The sequence below is a fragment of the Chaetodon trifascialis genome, chromosome 6 (assembly GCF_039877785.1).
Source record: "Chaetodon trifascialis isolate fChaTrf1 chromosome 6, fChaTrf1.hap1, whole genome shotgun sequence".
In the NCBI taxonomy this organism is placed as follows: domain Eukaryota; kingdom Metazoa; phylum Chordata; class Actinopteri; order Chaetodontiformes; family Chaetodontidae; genus Chaetodon; species Chaetodon trifascialis.
In genome coordinates this window covers 3,123,520-3,145,847 of record NC_092061.1, presented here as the reverse complement: position 1 = coordinate 3,145,847, position 22,328 = coordinate 3,123,520, and the positions used below count along the sequence as shown (strand labels likewise).

Below are 22,328 nucleotides of genomic sequence, written 5' to 3'. Positions count from 1 at the left end.
TATCTTTTGTCCAGTTACTTGCTAAACTAAGCTAAGCTAAGTTAAGCTAACCGGCCGCTGGCACCATCGAACTCTCTGTGAGAAAGTAAATGAGCACGTTTCCCAAAATGTCCAACGATTCTTTAAAGAGTTGCTGCCAATCAAACACAAAATAGTCGCTTCTCCAGACTAAACCGTTATTTAATGTGCTAACTTGTTTATTTCACACAGCACCTTTTCCAAAACAGTATTTTAGCCTGAAACCTGTGATTTAGTGCGCACACTTGCATGGAGAGAATCTTGTGGATTAATCTCAGCAGCATTTCAGATTCCTCGCCTCACACAGGGCACGTTAGGCTCTCCAGCTGCTGTTTCATGCTCCCTTCTCTATGCCATGCAATTATGCTGGTTCCCACCGGAGGTTTGGATTGGGTGGAGCTCAGCAAGGAGTAAGCTCGGGCATTAAGTGCTCCTCGCTGAGCATGACTTACATAAATCCACAAATACAGCTAGAACAAAAAAAGCTAAGACGCACGCAAACACACTGCACAGACGCACAAAAGAAAAGAAAGCATCAAAATAGCTTCTGTTCAGGAAATGGCATTCCTTAACTGGATAGATAGACACACAGAGACACCACCCATAACTCTGTGATTCACATGAGAAATGGCTCTGAAAGCGTCTCCTCGCACAGCCAGGCCTCGCAGACTGAAGGGACGCACAGACAAACAGCGTCTCTGGAGCTCTGGAGCTGATACACATCAAACTGTCCCAAGGCAAAGAAAACATCTTCCAGGGTTCAAATGAAGCCCCCGAAGACCTTTTCCTGCTCCGTCCATCAAGATAATGCTTTTATTTCATTTCATAGCTCGCATTAGGCGCACAGCAGAGAACATGAGGCCGTGACTGACGGACACAAAGAACATTAAAGGGAAAACAAACTCCAGCATGTGATTTATAGGTGATATACTGCATGCATCAGGTTTGATGAGTAACTGCTGCCTGGCTCAGACGCCGGAAACCTCTGCTGTGTCTCGCTGTTGGAGACAATGTGCTGAGACCTGCACAGACCTTCTGCTGCAGGGTCTCTTTGCTTGTGACAACAGGGCTGTTGTGAGGGAGGCTGGTGATGCCTGGCACTGAGGCTGCAGCCCTGCCTGTGCTCGCCCTTTGCACAGCTCTGCATGGACGTTATTCTGCGGCCAACAGCGCCCTCTGGTGTGCGAGTCAGTGCGCAGGAGTATTTGTGTCAATCATTCGTTTCTTATCTCACGCTTTGCTTGCAAGAAGGAACAATTTGTTGAAATTTTATGACCAGCTCATCTACAAAAAACTCACACCATAGCGCTGAAGGAGATGTTCAGTAACCCTGAAGATGTAATCAGGGTTATCTCAGGCTGAGATTATTAGATATTAGAGAACTGGACGCAAAAGTTGGTGGTTTGTGGGTTTTTTTTACCAGGCAGGGAGGGTCAAGATGAGCTATTGAGTTGCATTGTGGGAGTTGTAGGATTCAGTGGAGCTTGACTCAAATTCAAAAGAGTCAGGATTGTTCAGTCTGTGCTGCTTTGATGTGAATGTGTCTCTCCAGCCTGAGGAAACACAACAGTACACCACTGAAGGTCCCTTTAGGGTCTTTCATCTTCTGTCTGTCTGTACGTCTGAACTCTCAGGGACGTATCAGCTCTCATGTATTCTGCTCAGCATTAACGTCCTCCTCCTGAGGACGGGTGTGTAAGTCTCAGCACTGGTTGCTCTTTAGAAAATGCCAGAATATAAACACCCTCCCACACACACACACACACACACACACACACGCACACACACGCACACACACGCACACTTTTCCCTCCATCCTTATGGCTGCAGCAGCTTCACGCGACCCCTCAGCTAATAGGAATGTGGCTGCTTAATCTCCCATCAGCCTCCTCACCTCCCCTGCTGGTGTTTTAAGCTGTTCTGCGTGTGCAGAAGTAAATAATTCATTGTCAGCGACGCTGCCTACAGGTCGGAGAGCAGAGAAAAGCCTCGCTCATCACTCCTGCAGTGTGCACTCATGCAGCAGCTCCTCAGGGAGACGCAGGGAAAGATTGCACAGATCCAGGGAAGCTGCAGAGCACCCACACCCACCGAGGACACACAGGACTGCCCTGACTCCCCTCCTCCCTCCCTGCCTTCCCCTCTCTCTCTCTCTCTCACTCATCCCATCTCAGCAGCATTAGCAGAGCTGCTGGGGCTGTCGGCAGGCTGACCGTCGCCTCTCAACCAGCCACTTTCCACTGAGGACAAACTTCAAGAAGCTCGTTCCCACGGCTTCTCGTTCCTCCTGCACAAGGATGCCGGGGCTCGGACAGAGATGGATGAGGCTGATCTGCTTGTCGGTTCTGTGTCTGTGCCTCTGCCTGCCGAGGGAATCCAACGCCAGGAGAGCCCCCAAGATCCCCCGCTGCCCTGCGACCTGCTCCTGCACCAAAGACAGTGCCTTCTGTGTGGACACCAAGGCTATCCCCAAGAGCTTCCCCCCCGGGATCATCTCCCTGTGAGTCCAGCATTTCTCTCTTTTTCACTCACATTGTATTTTTTCATAACCTGGATGAATGCAGGCTGGCACAGATGGCTACACCACTGATGTCACCCTGCATTATGTAATGATGCTTGAATCCCTGCTTGTCTTCCAATCATCAGAAAGTGAACAGAGGTAGATTCCTTACTTGTGTTGTCTTCATACAGTGTGTGTTGACACCAGGCGGCGTTACGTAACGATAATAAAAATAATGTTCCTTCTCTGAACCATATGCTGAACTTGAGCACAGCGGTACAGTCCTGTCGAGCTTCAGGGAGGAACACTAACAATAGATTCCCCATGTCACTGCAGGAGACCTGCTTCTCCTCTGAGAGGCTTCGTCTTGAAGAGGGCACAGAGACGCACTCGATAAATGGAGCACATGTAATGAAATGAAAGCTGAGCGCTGGCTGGGGGAAGGTCATGCTTTAGATTTATTCTGATGTTGACCCCCACGGCCCGTGGATTGAATATTGAGTTTGAGGAGTCGAGGGAATTCCAGAGCACGGGCTGGTGGAGGTGCCCTCGTTTTACAACAGAGAAGAAGTGAAGAAGGAACTTGTTTGTCCCAGTTTTTTAAAGATTTCGCCCTCCTTGATAGTCCAACTGCAAGGACGGCCAAATGACACACTTTGACCTGAAACACAAGACACCACGCTTTCTGAGCTTTGCCCGCGTCCTCTGCTTTCTCTCATCAACCATATCTGATGCTGTTTGTCTGAGCAGGACGATGGTGAACGCGGCCTTCACGACCATCCCGGAGGGGGCGTTCTCACACCTTCACCTGCTGCAGTTCCTGTGAGTGTCCTGAGAGACAGCAGAGCCCCTTCACACCTTTCAAACACCACAAACTGCCTCACAGCCAGTTAGACATCCAGCCAGGTCACTGAACGCCACACGTGTGTTTCCACACAGCTGATTCTGAAGCACACGCAGACTTCTTTTGTTTGGTGGTGACAATGGAAGGACTTGAGCTACTAGAAATGAATGGTTACAGAAAACAGTGGTGACATAGCAGTAATAAGAGTAAAGTGGCTCTGTATCAGTGTCATTACCAATCACTGACTCCCTTCAGCTCTGCTCTGCCAGACAAAGAGCCATTTATCTACTCAGATGCAATCATGAGTGTGTGTTCATGTCTGTGTGTGTGTGCGTGTGTGTGTGTGTGTGTGTGTGTGTGTGTGTTTACGTATGTTCCAAAAGCATTCATGCATTTACATACATACAGGGAATGTTTGTGTATTTTAAAGAATGTATTTGATTTCTGAATTGGAGACAGGTGGAAACGGTTCTTTGCAGATGTTAAAATGGCGGTCAGTGGTTTAGATGTTGTCCTCTGCGCTGCACCGTCCACATGACTCGATCCTTTCTGCCTCCTCTTTGCAGCCTCTTGAACTCCAACACATTCACCATGATTGCTGATGATGCCTTTGCTGGTCTGTCTCACCTGCAGTACCTGTAAGTGTCTCATTGATGTGACCGTCTCTACGATAGGATGTATTTATCAGGATAGGATAGGATGTACTGACCAAAACCTTTTGCTTAACAGTTTTAAAGTGAGAAATAGCATATTTTCAATTACAAAAAGTTGTCTTGTCTTCACCTTCTGAGCTTACATTATATGTTAGCATGTTGCTTTATGCTCTACCTGCTTTGGAAAAGTTACACAAGCTCTCTTTAAATGCAAGTTTTCTGCAGATGTTTGGCTTTGCACCGTCATGCTGTGTTAACTATTGTGCGTGGTAACAGTAAGTCGAGGTGCTTTATTAACTGATTAACCTGACTCAAGGCTGTGCTGTAAGATTTCAGGATTGGACTCTGCAGTGTGGTGAAGAATGCCAAAAGCAAAACTGGAAATAAATCCTCCCACGCCTGCGAGCACGCTGCCTCTGTAGTGTGATAAAGCTGAATATGCCATTCTGTGAATTGATGGGCTTTAGAAAGTAGTTAGCTGATGGCTTGGAGCGTGCAGCTTAGCGTGATGGCCGTGCCTCCGGCTGCTTGCTGTGTGGCTTTGGCTGCTGCCCAGCCATCAGGCCTCACTGCATCACTGCCACAACGGTCGCTACCCGCCCTGCATGCTAATAAAGTCGTATTTTAATATCCAGCAATCCCCAGAGAGACTGCACATGCTGCATGTCCTCGGCTATCGATAGACAAAACAAAGACAGCATCAAATGATGCTGACGCAGAGACGTCTGCAGCACAGGCTGCAGTCTGAGTCTCATTGTTATCACATTAATCAGAAGAGTCTTTTATGTTTTCTTTGTTAATACACTGGTTGTCAACAGGATCAATCAAATCCAACAGGAAAATAACAAAACATTCGTCCGTCCTGTCACATCATGTGTCATGTGACTGGAGCTCAGGCTGTTATCTCTGGAGTCACAGTCCTGTTGCACCCGTCCTGACGACACGACCCCGTCTCCGAACAAGGACGACATTCTGTAACGCTGGCTGGATTTCAGACTTTGTCACTGCTGCGTGACACACGAGTGCTTCATTCTCTTCTCAGGTTCATCGAGAACAACGACATCCAGGCTCTGTCCAAGTATACCTTCAGAGGACTCAAATCCCTGACTCATCTGTGAGTGTTTCATCCAGCTCATAAAGCGGATAAACCCTGTTAACCACTTTTCACTGATGAGGCTAAAACACAGAGGCACAGTTTCTTTGGCAATGACAGACGACAGGAGTGAAACATAATGATAAACCTGTGGATTTTTTCAGATCCCTCTCAAACAACAACCTGCAGCAGCTGCCCAGAGACCTCTTCAAACATCTTGACATCCTCACAGATCTGTAAGTGTGCTTGTCTGAAAACTGTCTTGACATCTTTGACCCTGCGATCTGTCTCTACAAAGCACTGCTGGCGTCCTCTGAGGGTTTATCCAGCACGCACGCCTGCAGCGCTGCGTGGCTCGGGTGTGAGGTTTGACCCTGATTCAAGCTGGTGCACTTCCTGTCGGGTTTGGACGATGTTTGAGCATGTGGGATGTAAACTGACACGCTGTCTGTTACTCAGAGACCTGCGGGGGAACTCTTTCCGCTGTGACTGTAAAATCAAGTGGCTGGTGGACTGGATGGAGAAGACCAACACGTCTGTTCCCGCCATCTACTGCGCCAGTCCCTTTGAATTCCAGGGACGCAGGATCCATGATCTCGCGCCTCGAGACTTCAACTGCATCAGCGCAGGTTTCACCTCGTACATTTTGCCAAAGGTGGTGTCATGGCGGAACTTCTCGGTTGATAAGTTTTGTAATCGGCCTTGTCTTCCCGCAGATTTTGCTGTTTATGAGACCTTCCCTTTCCACTCTGTGTCAGTGGAGTCCTACGAGTTCAACGGGGATCAGTTTGTGGCCTTTGCTCAGCCCGATTCGGGGTTCTGCACCTTGTACATTTGGGATCACGTGGAGATGGTCTTCAGGAGGTTTCATAACATCACCTGTAAGTTTCCTGCCATGAGATCATGAATTTTGCAACGTTCTGTGTCTAAAAATTTCATGGCTTTTCAGCTTCTGTGCATCTCTCTTGCAGCTCGCTCTGCTGTGTACTGCAAACCGGTGGTCATTAGCAACAGTCTTTACATGGTTGTGGCTCAACTATTCGGTGGATCTCATATCTACAAGTGAGTCCTGAGATTTAATTCCTGCAGACAGCGAGTGGCCTGTTGAATTTCTGCAGAATATTAAAGAAACAATAGCTTGACACGAATAGTTAGCCTGGCTCTGTCCAGAAGTAACAAAATCTGCCTCTCAGCACGTGTAAGGCCCACAGATTAACACATGGAGTGTGCTTAATCTGCAAAAATCAACTGATTCAGTGTTTGTTGGCAGGGAGCAGTAACTCCTCTGAGTCCTCTTCAGGTTGCCATCATGAAACAATCCTGCACTTCCTCTTCAGAAAATGATGGATTGACGTTTTTACTCTTCCTTTCTTGTATGCATTAAACTAATGAGAAGCAAAGTGTTAATTAGCTCATGTTAGAGATGGTGATAGGTGGAGTCTGGCCAGCCATTTCCTCTGTACTCACTGTTTGTGCTAAGCTAAGCTAGTTAGCATAGCTTCATATTTACTGCACAGGTGTGGGAGTGGATATTCCTTTAGATGTGAAACACTTTGACAACCTCTTCTGTGTTACAGGTGGGAAGAGGACCCACAGCGCTTTGTAAAGATCCAAGACATCGACACCACTCGTGTGAGGAAGCCCAACTTCGTGGACACCTTCCAGCTGGATGGAGAGTGGTACTTCGTGGTAGCCGACAGCTCCAAGGCAGGCTCCACCAGCATTTACCGCTGGAACAGCAACGGTTTCTACTCCCACCAGTCCCTCCATCCCTGGCATCGGGACACCCACGTGGAGTTCCTGGATGTTGGGGGAAAGCCTCACCTTATCCTGTCCAGCGCCTCTCAGCCGCCGGTGGTTTACCAGTGGAACCGAAGCCAGAGGCAGTTCGCTTTCTTCTCCCAGATCACGGAGCTGGCAGACGTGCAGATGGTGAAGCACTTTTGGGTGAGGAAAGTTCTTTACCTTTGCCTCACGCGCTTCATTGGCGACTCCAAGATCCTCCGCTGGGAAGGGCAGCGTTTTGTGGAGATCCAGACTCTTCCCTCTCGGGGCTCCATGGCGGTGTATCCTTTCACTGTGGGCCTCCGCCAATACCTCATCCTTGGAAGTGATTTCTCCTTCTCCAGAGTGTACCTGTGGGATGACCTCACTCAGCGCTTTCAGCCCTTCCAGGAGCTCAACATGAGAGCCCCACGGGCGTTCAGCTTGGTATCTGTCGACAACAAGGACATTCTGCTGGCTGCCAGCTTCAAAGGCAACACCCTGGCCTACCAGCACCTGGTGGTGGATCTCAGTGCCAAGTAGACATGTTCCATCCCGAGCGAGAGGAGACGTTTCTGAGCATTTATCAACCTGTGCCAAATAAATGAAAGACTGCAAAACGTTTAAGCCATGTAACTAAAGGTCTGCTGTTTCACAAGATGTTTTAAGCGAGGCAACTAATTAAATGATTAATCTATTTTTATGCACTATCTCTTAACATCAGAATGAAATCATGAGGTAAAACACAGCGTCAGTAACATGCCAACATTAGTGTCACGTCAGTGCTGCATCACTGCTTCTCCTCTGCCAACCATGTATTTAGGCCAGTTATTTTTGGGAGTGTTATATTGTATACTGTACTTTACTAATGTGCAAATGATGTGCATGTGCATCTACTGAACTACTCACTGGATGAGCGTGGATACTGTAACTGACTGTAAAACTATGAAGGTTTTGTAAATTACACAGTGCAGTTTGTCTGTATAGCATTTTGCATGATACAGTACACATGATATAACTGCAGTATGTAAACCAAGCAATACTTAGCATTGCAATACTTTAAACTCTCTTTATCTTTATATATGAGATATCCTTGAATCTGTTTGGATTTAATGTTCATTCTGCAATAATAATACCATTAGATCAGAGGCATGAGCCAACAAGGCCCCAAAATTGAATGTTAAGTTAAGTTTTTTAACCCCCCCAGCAAATCTGGGGATTATATTTAATAAACCATTTGGGAATTTGTGCTAGCTATAACAAGGTCATGTATGAGAATGTATATTAAAGTTATGAAATGTTCTAATCCTGTCCCGTTTCTCATGTACAGTCACAAACTGTCTTTAATTATTGTTGTGTACATTTGCACATGGAGGGATGGGTGGGAAAGGGATATAATTAAATCCAGTTTATGGCCCCTAAAAAGTCCTGTGTCCTGTCTTATGTGGCTACAGTTGCTTTGCAAAAACCAAAATAACCCCAAAATGCAAGTCTTGCAGTCACCAGCGGTTTCTCCTGAAATGCAAATGAATCCTAAAGAAGTGAGACCACATCAGTCTGTATTTAATGTGGGTGATGGTGTAGGATGCCATTTGAATTGTTGACTGTATATCAAATTATATCAGACACATGTAAAGCAGAAAAATGAGCAGAAACTCTTATCAAAGTATCCTGGGAAGAAAAGATCAAGTCTTTTGCGCAGAGTTGCGCATAAAGAGCGCAAACACAGTATTCGTGAGCAGAATTTGAGATGTCTCCGTTGTACTTTCTAGCCTGCCCGCGCGGGTGGAGTTAACACATCTCCTTTGGAATACATATCCCCGCTTTTTCGCGCGGTGTAGAATTCTACACCGCGCGCGACCAGATTCTGTTGTTGATATGTGAAACGTTAGCTCGTGTTAGCCAGATTTCAGTCCATCATGGTGAAGTGAGGGTTTGTTCTGTTGTCTGTCAGCAACATGCGAGATACGGCGCTAAATATTCCCGCTACAGACTCTATTTTCCCGTACGTGTTACTTAGGTAGTGACATTTGTTTCAGGTAAGAGAGGAAACAGGTAGTGGGTGTTGTTACCTAGCCTGACGTTAACTCGGTTCTTAGCTAGCTAGCTAACGTTAGCTGCCCGAGCTTGGACTAACTAGCAAGTCGACAAACGGGTTTAGCTGAAGTTTAGACTTTATTACTAATGTCTGACTCGGCTGAAATGACACCCGAGTGGGACGACGACGAGCGGATGAATTTCATGTTCTCCGAGTTCAAGGAGAACCGAGATGTCAACACGACGGACTGGGACAGCAAGATGGACTTCTGGACGGCTCTGATCCTGAAGAGCTGCAGGGACCGCGGCGCCGTGTGCGTCAGCCTGCAGGAGCTGAACCAGACCTTCAGGAGGAAAGAGAAAACCCCGCTGGGCCTGGCGACTGTCCTCCAGTCCATGGCCAGGTAACTGCTGTCGTGTCCTCTGTGGCGCTGCTGCCTCTCCTGTCTGTCCCCTCAGTCTGCTCACATTGCCTGCATGTGAACTTGTGTCAGATGTGGGAAGATCCAGAGGGAGTCCGAGTTCGCTGCCAATGTGGACTGTGGCTGGCTGTCCTGGGGTGTGGGCCTGCTGCTGGTGAAGCCTCTGAAGTGGACTTTCTCCACCCTCCTGGGGAGCAGCAGGGTGCCTCTGGAGGAGTCCTTTGTGGTCATTGAACTAGTGAAGGTTCGTCAAACTCAATGTTTCTTGGTGTGATTCAGAGGCACAGTAATAGTTTATTATCCTGATACTGGAGCCAGTCAGCTATATTTAGTGCATTTATCTGAATTATTTATGTATAAACATCCCTCCACTTTGAGCTTAATTAAATATAATGTGCCTTAGGACTGCAGCTAATGATTATTATCACCGTCGATTCGTCTGTCAATCATTTTCTCAATCAATTGATTAGCTGTTTGCTCTATAAAATGTCAAAAAAATGGTGAAAAACATCAGTCATTGCTACCCAAAGCTTAAGATGATGTCTCATCATCAAATGTCTCATTTCATATTTCAGTTTACCGTCAGAAAGGAGTAAAGAAGGAGAAAATATTCACATTTCAGAAGCTGGACCTGTTAATCAATTGTCAAAATAGTTGCAGATGAATGTAATAATTGATAACAATGGATGGATCATGCTGAAACACATCATATGTGGACGGCTGCACCACGCCGGGTGTTCTGGACTCGGTGAAATCATGCTGGACAGCTTCTCTTTGCCTCTGTGTGGTATTGAAGTCACACAGTAGATATCATCACGGCAGCTGCTGGGTATGAAGTTGCTCATCTGTTGTTTTGCAGGAGAAAGCGGCAGAGCTACTCAGGGTGTACCGCGGCAGCGAATTCGCCAGCAGCTCCGTCCTGTCCTTTTCCGAGCTCTGCAGTCTCTCCTCTGACGTCTGTGCTGACGAGAGCACGCTGTGCATGGCGCTGCTGCAGCTGCAGAGGGACAAGCAAGTGACCGTTTCCTTACACGAAGGCGAGAAGGTGAAGCGTCACCTACAGCTCCACCAACAGTTCACTCTCAGCCAATCAGGACAGAGCCTGTGGGGAGGGTCTCTCCTCTGACTGCCGCTCTAATGTTTTGTCTCTGTGTGTCTCCCTTCCAGATTGTTAAGTTCTGCCAGCCCGGGCAGGATCGGGTGTCCCCGGTCAGCGATGTGGATGTGGGCATCTACCAGCTGCAGCGCAGTGAGAAGCTGCTGGGAGAACGGGTGGAGAAACTGGGCCTTGAGGCTGACAAGTACATCGACTTAAATATGAACTTTGAGTAGAATTAGAATAATAGTACCAATGGATGATGTGTGGAATTAAACTGTAAAAAAAGGCAGTCTGTCTGTAAAGAAGAAGGTGGTGATTTTAGTTAAGATGATGACGTTTATGCTGTGATTTAGTCCAGATTAACTTCTTCAATTTGTGTAATAATCAGTGTAACTTGATGCTTTAGCCATCTTTTTTTTTAACACTAGTAGTCAGACGGACTGCATTGCATGTAAGTGGATCTGAAAGTCAGATTTAATGATTTTTTCCTCAAACTGTCTCTGAATCGTCTGAGTGCAGATGCAAAGAGGAAGCGCGGCTGCTGCTCCGGGAAGGAAAGAAATCACAGGTGCTGAAAACAGATGACTGCAAAAAGAGGTTTTATTGTGCGTGACCAGACGCAGTGAGCTCAGTGAAGACGCTGTCTGTCTGTCTCACAGGCACTGAGGTGTTTAAGAGGCCGTAAAAGGGTCGAAAGGAGAGCAGACAACTTGTTTGCTAAACTGGAGTCCATCAGAGGGATCCTGGACAGAATCGCCCAGTCGCAGACCGACAAGATGGTGAGGGCAGAACCAGCAGCAGCTCTCTTTCTCGTGTGTCTCCAGGTTTCTCGTCAGTGTTTGTAAGTCTGTGTTGAACGCGTCCTTAGGTCATGCAGGCGTATCAGGCCGGGGTGGCGGCGCTGAGGCTCTCTCTGAACGATGTGACTGTGGAACGAGCTGAAAATCTTGTGGATCAAATCCAGGAGGTTTGTGTCAACACCATGAAATGTGTGTTTCATTCTTTGAATAGAAGTGAACTGTTGACTGATGTTTGACAGAATGACCAGCAGGGGTCGCTGTCATTCAGACTCATGCAGATAATCCAGTGGAATCTTTCACTGAAGCATCTTAAAGTGTCTTTTCTTTGCTTTAACCAGCTGTGTGACACTCAGGATGAGGTGAACCAGACTCTCTCCAGCGGCGTGACGGGCGCAGGTGAGTCATTCTGTTGGAGACATGTTTTTAATTTATGTCATGCATGAATATGAAGGAGCTCTAAGACTGTGGTGCTTTCTGCAGATGAAGACATGGATGAGTTGGAGGATGAGCTGAAGTCTCTGCTGAACGAGTCGAAGCCTGACTCCATCTCTGGTTTACCTGAAGTCCCAGCGAGCGTTCTGCGACCCTCCAGGGAGCCGAGCGACCTGCTCAGCTCGCTGCCCGCCGCCCCCTCCGGCCGCCTGGACATCACCGCCGAGCAGCTGGAGGAAGAGCTGAATCAGCTGACCCTCACAGATTCAGGTTTGTGCTTGCAGGTCTCTCGGTTTCTTTCACTGAGTGTCACGTTGACGCTGTGAGGTAGCTCACGGTCGCCTCTCTGTCCAGGCTTTGAACAGAAGGAAGTGACGTCGCCAGCGAGGAGGTTAGAACCGGCACAGTGACGGCGCCGGCAAAACATGGCAAGTTTGAAGCTCAACATATCAAAGTGTATCCCTTAAAGATTTTCTGTGAGCCAGAGTTCAAAGGAGTTAAAGACGGTTACTAAAGTGCTAACTTCATTAGCAGTCGCGGGATCGTCAAGGGGATGGTTGTAAAATCAACATCAGGATGAAAACCAGGCACTTTCCTTCATTTCATGAAAATAAAAACGCCTTTACTGTGGCGGCACGCCAAAAAGGATTTTTTAAAATATTTCTTTCCAAATGAGATTGAAAGCTTTTCGATCTGTTCTGCCATCAGATGTGAAGGATCTCGAGAGGAAAGGGAACATTTTAAAGGTTTAAACTGTCCCTTTGGCGCGCCGCCACGACCAATGCTCTGAATTCTGTGGTATTTTTGACAAGAGTGGACAAATATAAATGTCAGTGTGTCGTGGTGTCTTTAAATGTCCCTCATTGCAGTCTCATAAAGTGTATTAAGTGGCCTTTTGAACTGTAAATATGAAACTTACCATAAAGTAATAACATATTACGCCAAATGATTTACAACCACAAAGTATATTTAGTCTCATTGCATTAAACGTGTGAGGACCGACAAGCCAACCTACAGTGAGTTTAACCAAATATGTTTCAAAATAAAATTTATTTTAATCACTTGTCAGTAGTGGTATTTGTGCGTCTGTGCTGAGGAGGAAAGACTGAAATCAGATCCACATGGAAGCACCAGCTGCTCCGACTGCAGGCAGACATGAGTTTAGTCCCGACCCTCAACCTGGACTTTGGGTTTTTCTGGATTCATGATGCAGAAAACAGAGATATTAAACCTCCAGAGAGGAATGTTTGCAGTGTATGCACTCAGTTTGAGAGGCTCAACACACACACACACACACACACACACGCGCGCACTCAGAAGCACACACACACACACACACACACACACACACACACACACACACACACACACACACACTTACTTTAATAACTTCACCATCACAACAAAAAATATGCTGTTGTTATTGAATGCGTTCCTAAATTGCAGTACAGCGCTGCGGCCAGCAGGGGTCACTGTTGACTCAAGCAGCCAGATAATTAGCTTCGCTTGTGCACAATGTCTTAAACTTAAGACTCATTTGACCAAATTTAACACAAAATATGCGTCGTTCAAGTTCGCAAGTATCACATGCATTCTTATACTACTAAAAAGTAGATTCTGTCTTATAAATATTAGGCTGCATACTTGCAGCAGTGATTCATGTTGAGGGAAAAGCTGTTGATGGGTGAGAAGCAGAGACTTAGTGATGGCTGTCAAATCCACAGCAGGATAAAACTGAAGCAAGATCCCTATTTCAGGAGACAGGTGTTAAATGTCCTTTAAACCAGTAGTGTTCACAGGGGGGTCAGTCCTGGTCCTGGTGTGACAGATGAGACCAAAATTTTGCAAACAGTTTCTGAGCAGCAGCTTTAAATTCATTTCCAGCTCAGGAAATTAAAGCCAGACCCGCTCACGCTTGGCTCTGAAGTGTTGCTGTCGATGCTGGTGGCACATGGAAACTTTTCTTCCCTCGAAGCAAAAACAGGTTTTTGGAGTGTTTTCCAAGTTTATTAAACATGAGACTGGAATTTAAAAAGACTTTTTACTTGATTGAAGCAGCTTTGGCAGCAGTGACAGCGCAGGTCTTCTTGGAACTGATCTTCTGAGCTTGGCTCAGCGGGGTCCAGGTCTGGACTCCAGGCCTCTCACAGTTTGGTCTGCTTCGGGTTGTGTTTTTGAAATGTAAACCTTGGCCCCGGACCGATCAAATTCGACCACAGGAGGAAAGCATCTGAATATTTCAGTTATTAATACTAAATAACTTTACAAAACGCTCCAGAAACCTGTTTCTGCTCGGTCATTGTGTGCAGACCAATGACAGAGAGTAAGAGCTGAGTCCATTTTAAGATGAGTCTGAATCCGCTCTGTGAGCCTTTAACGTCCCGTCTTCCAGTAACTTCCATCACTGAGCTTTTACTGTGACTCAGAGAGGACACCTGGTGGCCGAGAGGCAGAACTACAGACACATTCATATGAAGACTTAGCAGCCTCCTCAGAGTCAGTGTGTAATGTTATTAACATGATACTGAACTGTTGTTGGTGCAGACAGTTAATCCTGAGAGCATAACGGACCTCAGCTCCACCTGACACAAACCCGGGTATCAGTAACTGATGATGCTCAGAGTGAAGCTTTGAGCTGCAGTCACATCTCCTCCATCACTCAACTGTACAAACACAAACCAAGCAACCAAACCAAAAGAAGCATCGCTTTATTGAACTGATTTATACTTCAGGGACAAGTGATATTAATGTGAAAAGCAGGTTATTAAGTGATTACAGTTACCGTCATGTTGGTGGTGCAGAGACTACCGTCAATATCTGAGGTGCTTTTGTGTCCTCTATCAAACAATAAATTAAAAAAGAATTCATTACAAATGTACAGTTTATAAAGTACAGTTAGTAATATCACAAAATCCTAGTACAGCAGTATTCTCAAAAATGCCCTTGTATCACAAATAACATCAATGGATATTGTTTAAGCCAAAACTTAACTCTCTCTCCTTCATCGTCTGACACACACACACACACACACACACACACACACACACACACACACACACACACACACGCTCTCTCTCACTCTCTCTCTCACACACACACACAGTATATCCGCCCTGTTCACCATCATGTCATACTGCATGTACTCATGTGCACCTCTGCTGTTCCTGCAAATCAACAAAGGAAAGGTGACGTCAGCGCGTCCACCAGCAGCTTTCTGTTGCACGTGTTGCAGCCTGTGCCTACAGTAACGTTATTATTCTGATATAGAAGAAGATGAAAGACATTCGGGGGGTTATTAGTTTAATAATTTCACTTCTAGCCTACGCAGCTGCAGACATCTTGTTATATAGTCTGTTGATATGTCCAGAGTATTGATGGAGCAGACAGATATGTAAAGGGAACGGTTAGCCATGACTACACTACACAGCTGTATGTTGATCCGGTCGAGCAGGCACTGATGCAGATATTTGGCTGAGAGTTTGTTTTATGCACCACATAAGACAGAATGAAGTGAAAGTGGGGATGTGTATAATACAATATCTCACTGGGTTGTGAATAAGAAACATTTGGCATGCTTTATACTCGTCTTTTTCTAACGTGTGTCAATAAAAACAAAAGTCTTTATGGAATACCATGAACATGTTGCAGTGTTGCGTAACAAGCAGGCTACACAGTGGGTCAGGCTCCGTCCTGCTCTTGCAGTGTAAGTGTGTATACAGTGGATGTGTGCGCGTGCTGGCGTGCACGTTAGCGTCGCAGTGCTAAACTGTCCTGTCGGCTCCCGAGCGCTTCCGCACTACCTTCTCCTCACTGACCTGGTCCACCGCCAGCGTCTCCAGCTCCGCTTGTGGAGGCGCCAGGGGAGGGGTGCCGTGCGGGATGCGGTGCGCCACGCCCACGTGAGCCCTGTACTGACGGTCCCGGGCGGGGCTGTGGCGCGGGCTGGCCATGGCGCCCAGGGGAGTGACGGGGGAGCGCTCGGAGGCGATAGGCGGGATGACGGCGGGCCGCTCTCGCACCACCTGCGGTTCAGGGGACTCTCTCCCAGCCTGCAGGAAGGGTGTGGGGTCGGGCATGGCGTCCACCGTCTCCCGCAGAACCAGCCGTCTGCCGTCCGGGCCGAGCCGGTACACCTCTGTCAGCTCTGGGTGAAGAGGCTGCGAGAGGCTCTTCTTCATGCGGCGCCGCGGGGTTTCGGGCTGCCTGTCCTTGGCCGGAGGAGGTGTGGGCTTGTACGAGGTGACCGGGCTGACGTTGGGGCTGGCCTCAGACGAGCTGCCAGCTAGCAGCTTCTTCTTGGTGGCGTGGAGCTGTGAGGTGAGATACGCGATGGTGCTCGCTCTCTGCTCCAGCTCCCCGGACAGAACGGCCAGCTTGTGGCTCTTCATCTTCAGCTCCTCCAGGTACTTCTTCTCCCGCTCCTTGATGGTGTTTTCCAGGACAGAAATCATGGCGTTCTTCTGCTCGAGGTCCCTGAGCAGCTCCGTGTTCTCCTCCTCCTTCTTCTTCAGCTGGGCCTCCAGCTCCTCACACCTCCTTTGCAGCTCCCTGCAGCGGACCTCGCTGCTGTCTGCACACAAACAGAAAGCAGTTCAAACAGCAGCTCTGACACGTGCGTACAGAGACCAACGTACAGTCAACGGCAAACAAAAGTGCGCACAAGAAAGACACACCCAGAGAGAAACGCCCCCTCAGATCAGACCGATCATCAGCACATTAAGCGCAGACACTGACGATGGACAGTCTGTCAGCTGATCAGCAGTCTGATCCTACAGAGACTCATCTGCAGTGGGCTGAGAGCTCCAGTTTCACATTACAGCTGGTAGACAGCCAGGCTGCTGCTCTGCTCTGACCTTCACCACTGCTGCCGCCACCCTGCCCCACCCACCCACTCACAGTCTGTACCGCCGTGACGGCCACAACTGTGTATTACGTATATAAATGTGTGTAAAGCACAAAGTTTTCCATGTATACTTCACATTTCCTGAACTCAGTCTCCACTCAAACGCAGGCACGGTTAGAAAGACGACGTGCTTTCCCCTGATTATCTGAAGGGGGGGGCTGGTGAATTTTCACCCCAGCTGGAGCAGCTGAGCCCTGATGCACTAAGCAGGTTGCAGGCTGTGCATTAGCACTGTGACAGATAATCTCATTTCCTGTACTTCAATCTCTGTGATGTCCATGCTAACATGATAGTGCCTCTTAGTGGAGGCCTTAATGATATTGCTCAGATCTGGGCCGGCCATGTTAGAAAGCCCACAGCGTCATGTGACTGCGGTGAGCTGCGGCATGCCTCCTGTTCAGTAACTCACACCTGTGGGGTCATCAGTAACCTGTAAATGCGTTCAGCTGTGCTCAGCCTGACAGGACCCCCCCCCCCCCCCCCCCCGCTGTACTTCAGTTCAGCATGAAGACAGTGGAGCCGGGCCTGAATCAGACCAGTGTTGTGACTCCATGTCACGGCCATGGTAACGCTGGGGGAGGGGCAGCTGGCAACGAGCAGTGGGAGCGCTAATGAACAGCAGGGAGTCCCACAATGCACTGCTTCCTGGGTGGGACTTGTTACCAGGAAACACACAGAGCCCTCTGCTCCGAGGCCTGTGCGCTGACACAGACCTTTACTTCAGCAGAAACTCAGATTTATTGCCTGCTGCAGAGGGCACACATTCCCAGTTTGAATGAAACTATACTCAGAAATATTATTAGAGTAATTAAAGTTAAAAGACTTCTAACAAGAGACATTTCTAAGTCGATCTCATGTCAGACTACTTTAACTCGTGTCTTTAACCATTCGACGTTTTGATTAAACTCACAGAACTAAGCAGAAAATGTTCCCAGTGATAACATCTCTGCACCAAATGAGCATCGATGGTAGTTAATGACGCTGAACCCTGAATGTGGCCGGTAAAAGTGACGTGCGTGTGTGCTCTGCGGTGTGATGGAGCTTACCTGAGGGATCAGAGCTCCTCACGGTCAGCTCGTACGTCAGGTCTGTGGGAAAAAGAACACAGTTACTTACATGTCTGCGTCACATGAGGTCGCAGCTATCGAACGCGCGCTCCTCGCACAGACTAACTGGTCTGGGGAAAACATGTCAGTGCTTTCCATATGGCGGGGTATTCATTCAATGAGATTAGTGAGAGTCCGGCGTCAGCTTTAGCGGCGGGTGAGCCGAGGATACTGGAAATCAGGGCTAAAGCAGACAGTGACCCATTCTCCTGGGTGACCATCTTTATATCCTCCCTTTGTGAAGAAGAATAAGTGTTCCTGGTGTTTGTTGTGCTCAGTTCAGATTCTGCTGTGTTGCATCACTACAGCGCAGAGTGAACACATTAATGCTTGAGTGCATTTCCCATAAGTCATCACACTCTCTCTAAAAGGTTGAACAGTAGGACCGCAGCATCTCGCTTGCTTTTGGTCCCAAATATCCACTTAGGCTGCCCCAGTTATGAGTCTGAGGGTAGTGGGATGGTTAGACGTTAATTGTTTGCTTTGTTCTCGTGAGATTTCCTTTAATGTCCTGGCTTAAGGAAGTGAGGACGGGTGGTTACCTGTGGTCACGCTCACCTGTGCATTGCTGTTGTAACCTGCGGATCTCTGCGTGCAGCCCCTTCAGCGTGTTGGCGTGGTCCTGCTGGAGGAAGAGCAGGTTTTTCTGTGCGCTGTGCAGCTGGTTTTCCAGCGTGACGTTCGCTGATGCCATGGCTGATTATGTTCACACACCAGGTCTGCAACCTCCAGACACAGACGGCAGAAAACAAAGAGAGAGTGATAAACACGAGTCCGTCCACTAGCAAGCGTGATGCTAATTCACATTCCTCCGCCCATCAACATCTGGGTTTTGGGATGTGCTCCAACTTTGTTCTGTCTGCCAACTGGCCAAGACAATCTGATTTAGATGACAGATCCAACCATTCACTGTTGTATAATACCATCAAATCCCTTCACAGTGCAGGCGATTCTACTAACCGAGCCAGTGTAAAAACTGTAACCCTGAATGTGATAAACAAGCAACAGACGTACTGAAGAAAAAGTGAGGATGTACATGTATTACCCAGCAGAGTGGGCGTGTAGGCTCTCATCGTTAATACGCCTGAGACGGTGTCAGAGAAAGGTGAAGCGACCGTAAATAGGCACAATCTGTTTTTGTTTGCTGTAATTAGCGAGCAATCACTGAAATGACGCTATTGATTGTGAACCTGAGAGCGAGCAGTGCGGGCCTTCAAAACTGAGACACTAACCTAATACACGCTAATTTAATCTACACTGAGTAATCTAATTGTAAGAAGACATACAGTGGAAATACTCTCTCTCAGCACAGAAGATAAGTAGGAAAATAAAGCTCTATTGTTATAGTGGAATTTAAGTGGTAACTTAGAAAAGGTGCATTTCCTGTAGCACTGCTTCTCTTCACTTGATTGATCACTTGACGTCACTTTCTGCTTTAAAATATTCTCTGTCAGTGTCCATACCTTAATCAATAACAACAAAAACAACAGAAGAATTAAAGCTGAACACACTGATGGACGTCACAATGACACTGGGTGTGGCACGAAGGCTGCCGGTCTCGAGTGTCTCTCTCCCTTCCCTGCCTCACCCCACCTTCCTCCTCCCTCCCCTCACCGGACGTCCTCGTGTCCAGAGCCGGAGAGACAATCACTCAGTCCCAACATCTCCACCCTCTGCCAGAAAACTGGGCTGAGAGCTGAGAGCACATTGATCCCTGCAACACCCTCCCGAGAGCACAGAAAGCCTCTCCCTGCATACATAAGAGCGCTTCAATAAAACATCCTGAGCTTCTCGCTCTTACATCATCAGCTCACTGACATGAATAATATATCCTGTGACACCTCGCTGGACACGCTGCCCAGGTTCTGCCGCTGCTCGTGTAAATTTATTTGTCATGGCTTACAGGGGAAAAGGAAAGTGTGTGAAGACCAAAACACAGGCTGGTAATCACAAACAGAGCCAGCGGTGTGTCATAACGGCTGAGGAGATAATCTATTATTGATGAGTAATGTGGAGTCCTTCCGGTAAACCCTGCACTGCGAGCATATCTCTCATCCCAGCTCTTTCCTAGAATAGCTTAGATAGCTTTCCATTTGCAAAGACGTGACCTCAGCAGACTTCAGAGCGTGGCTCGTGCCACAGCGTGGAGGTGGCAGGAGCAGAGGAGCGTGGACCCTCGGCCAATTCAAGACAGACAATAAAGTTTAGACAATGTAAAGTCTATCAGTAACTATGCTTTAAAGGACAGAGATTAATGTGAAACCAGCCTGAGGTGTCCATAGACCGTCCATGTCTTCCTTTCCCTAATACACAAACATCACAACAGCACTTCACCATACAGAGAACATGAATAATCAATGAACTGCAGCACCATGAAACATTAGCTAGTAGCTGCCATCCTTAGCCACAGCAGGAGCTTAGCACTGCTCTTCCTGTCAGGAAGCTGTTTCTTTACCTCATCTTTCTTTGCAGGTCTTCGCTCATTTTGTTGGTATTTTTAGGGCAAAACGTCGTCAAGACACTGTAATAATCTTACACCTACCGCGTCAACAATGCACAAATAAGCCAGTTTAACCACTAAAAACACAGTTTGAACAGGACATAAGCTAAGTGTTAGCCGGCAGGGACGCTTGATACTTTCAATTTCAGCACCTGCATTGCGGACAGCACCCCAAACCCACATTTCTCATTAAACCGCTGCTGGTCCTGGACCATCAGGACTTCCCCCAAACGCTCCTGTCAAGCTTCAGACCGCGATCTCATCCAGGACGTGACCTTCTTTATCATATCAAACAAAACGACAGAGGTCATAAACGACCTGAAAACGTCTCCCTTCCCTGCCTGTTTATGACCTGATGTGCTGGTGGATGCCATCACTGCATTCCGTCCGGTCATCACAAAGCCTGTCCTTGCAGCTAATGTTCTGTGCTGCTGCTGTCCACTTTCAGGAACCGCAAACAAGCTAGCTCCGATACGCACAATGGGGTCACACCAAACTCCCTTTACAATCCGCCACCAAAATAATAGCCTGCGATAAAAAAGAGGAAATGTTCCGCTTCTGCAGTATAAAATACGTGTTTCGCCACTGTGGACGTGTTCTGGTAAATTCGGCGTACGTCGTATCCACATTATTTTCAATAAAAGTCCAGGGTTAAGGAAAACTGGGCACATTTACTGTGGTGTTATTTAACGATTTAAGATATTACAGAGGAACAAACAGTCGACCCATTGTAACGGTTAAATGTCAGTGAAGTCAGCCCGCTTGGACAGATGCCGGATTGAAAAATGCGGGTTAAAATGCGCAATAATAAGCTGTAAGGCGTTCATAGGTATGGGAAGAGATATCAAAAGTGGGGTTTTAATGAAAGCATCTCTCCATAACGTTACAGAGGAAGTACGTATGAGGCTTTAATTAAGCTAGCCTAGCTGAGCAGCTAACGAGGCTACAGCTGCACGGTGTCTTGCGGTCAGCTTACCTTACGGCTAAAAATACGCGGCCGTCGAATATCTTGTAAGCGGTTGTGAATCGTCGTTGAACGGACCGGCCACACCGGCTAAGTGCGTCCTGCCTTACGGGGCATGTCGGTGATGCTGTCAGGGGCTCGCCTCGGTCGGGTGAGAGGGGAGGGCGGCTGTGTCAGTTCCCTATCATCTCCCTGAGCTACGAGACAAAATAAAGCGATGCATCATGGGAAACCGGGGGGGATACAGCTAGCTTAAAGGCTGTCAATCACGATGGTTTCTAATGGTGTCACTCAGCATTAGCAAAGGGAATAACAACTCAAGCTCGATAAAGCACAGAATAAAACGTTTTCACTCACCTTGTGGGACATGAGACTTTGAAGCGGCGGTTGTCAGGGACGTGCGACAGTTTTGAGTCACCAGCGTCATCACCATAGCAACAGAATCTGTCACCTGTTCCACGGTGACGCACTCTCGCCATCTGGCGGCAGCTTTGGAGTATAGCACCTTCGCTATCAGTGACACAGCTGATGATTTCTTCTTCTACCACACTGTATTTAGGTGTCAGGTTTAATGTGCGTCATGTGCCAAACGGCCAGGCTGACGTACATTAATGGAGGCAGATGATGAGAGCTGCTGGACTGACGGAATGCAGCTGATGGACAGCAGAGGGGAGTGTTGTCCTTCAGTGGTAGATTAGTACAGCACATCACTCATTCACAGGTCACTTTTTTTCAGGTCTCACAGTGATCAATGGGTCTGATCTGAACAGATTTCACTATAATAAAACAATTAGATATTCAGCAACACATGCAAATAGATGTCTCTGTTTAGTCCCTGTGCATGCGTATGGATGCTGCTGCAGAGTTACAAGAACTACTACTGCCTTTCAGTTGCTTTTAGCTGTGCACATAGATAATATTCAGGTAAAGACAAAGGTAGACTTTAGACTGCTTCTTTATTGATCCCAATTTTGGAAATTATTTTGTTGCAGTAGCAATTAAACATATAGACAAACACAGAATGTATACAACATTTTTTTAAAAGTAACAAAAAAGGTAGGTGAGTATGTAAATATAATTGGCACCAACTTTGTTTATGCTAGACTGCAAACAAGTGTTGGGCTTATCAGCTGTCAAATGTGGAAAACTATTCTTCAGAGACTTTATTTAGAAATGATTTGAAATGATTTATT

The 22,328-nt window shown here is 47.3% G+C and overlaps 3 protein-coding genes across 4 annotated transcripts; 2 read left to right on the top strand and 1 right to left on the bottom strand.

Moving 5' to 3' along the window:
* The first annotated feature begins 1,816 nt into the window (after positions 1-1,816).
* Positions 1,817-8,297, top strand: lgi3 (leucine-rich repeat LGI family, member 3). Its single transcript, XM_070964969.1, has 9 exons — positions 1,817-2,518; positions 3,269-3,340; positions 3,929-4,000; positions 5,058-5,129; positions 5,273-5,344; positions 5,568-5,737; positions 5,825-5,989; positions 6,080-6,170; positions 6,686-8,297. The coding sequence occupies exons 1-9, from the start codon at positions 2,316-2,318 to the stop codon at positions 7,413-7,415; spliced, it is 1,647 nt and encodes a 548-aa protein (XP_070821070.1). The 5' UTR covers positions 1,817-2,315; the 3' UTR covers positions 7,416-8,297.
* A 397-nt stretch (positions 8,298-8,694) lies between these two features.
* On the top strand, positions 8,695-12,728 carry chmp7 (charged multivesicular body protein 7). Its single transcript, XM_070965390.1, has 10 exons — positions 8,695-9,313; positions 9,404-9,575; positions 10,191-10,376; positions 10,499-10,632; positions 10,950-10,998; positions 11,090-11,209; positions 11,299-11,397; positions 11,569-11,626; positions 11,711-11,932; positions 12,017-12,728. The coding sequence occupies exons 1-10, from the start codon at positions 9,057-9,059 to the stop codon at positions 12,070-12,072; spliced, it is 1,353 nt and encodes a 450-aa protein (XP_070821491.1). The 5' UTR covers positions 8,695-9,056; the 3' UTR covers positions 12,073-12,728.
* A 1,618-nt stretch (positions 12,729-14,346) lies between these two features.
* ccdc92 (coiled-coil domain containing 92) lies at positions 14,347-21,341 on the bottom strand. Of its 2 annotated transcripts, XM_070965173.1 has the most exons (4): positions 21,148-21,341; positions 18,230-18,397; positions 17,612-17,653; positions 14,347-16,232 (listed from the first exon to the last, which is right to left on the bottom strand). In XM_070965173.1, the coding sequence occupies exons 2-4, from the start codon at positions 18,363-18,365 to the stop codon at positions 15,424-15,426; spliced, it is 987 nt and encodes a 328-aa protein (XP_070821274.1). In that variant the 5' UTR covers positions 18,366-18,397; positions 21,148-21,341; the 3' UTR covers positions 14,347-15,423. The 2 variants fall into 2 exon arrangements, with proteins under 2 accessions (XP_070821274.1, XP_070821275.1); XM_070965174.1 differs by lacking the exon at positions 21,148-21,341 and having other exon boundaries at positions 18,230-18,507.
* Positions 21,342-22,328: the final 987 nt, after the last annotated feature.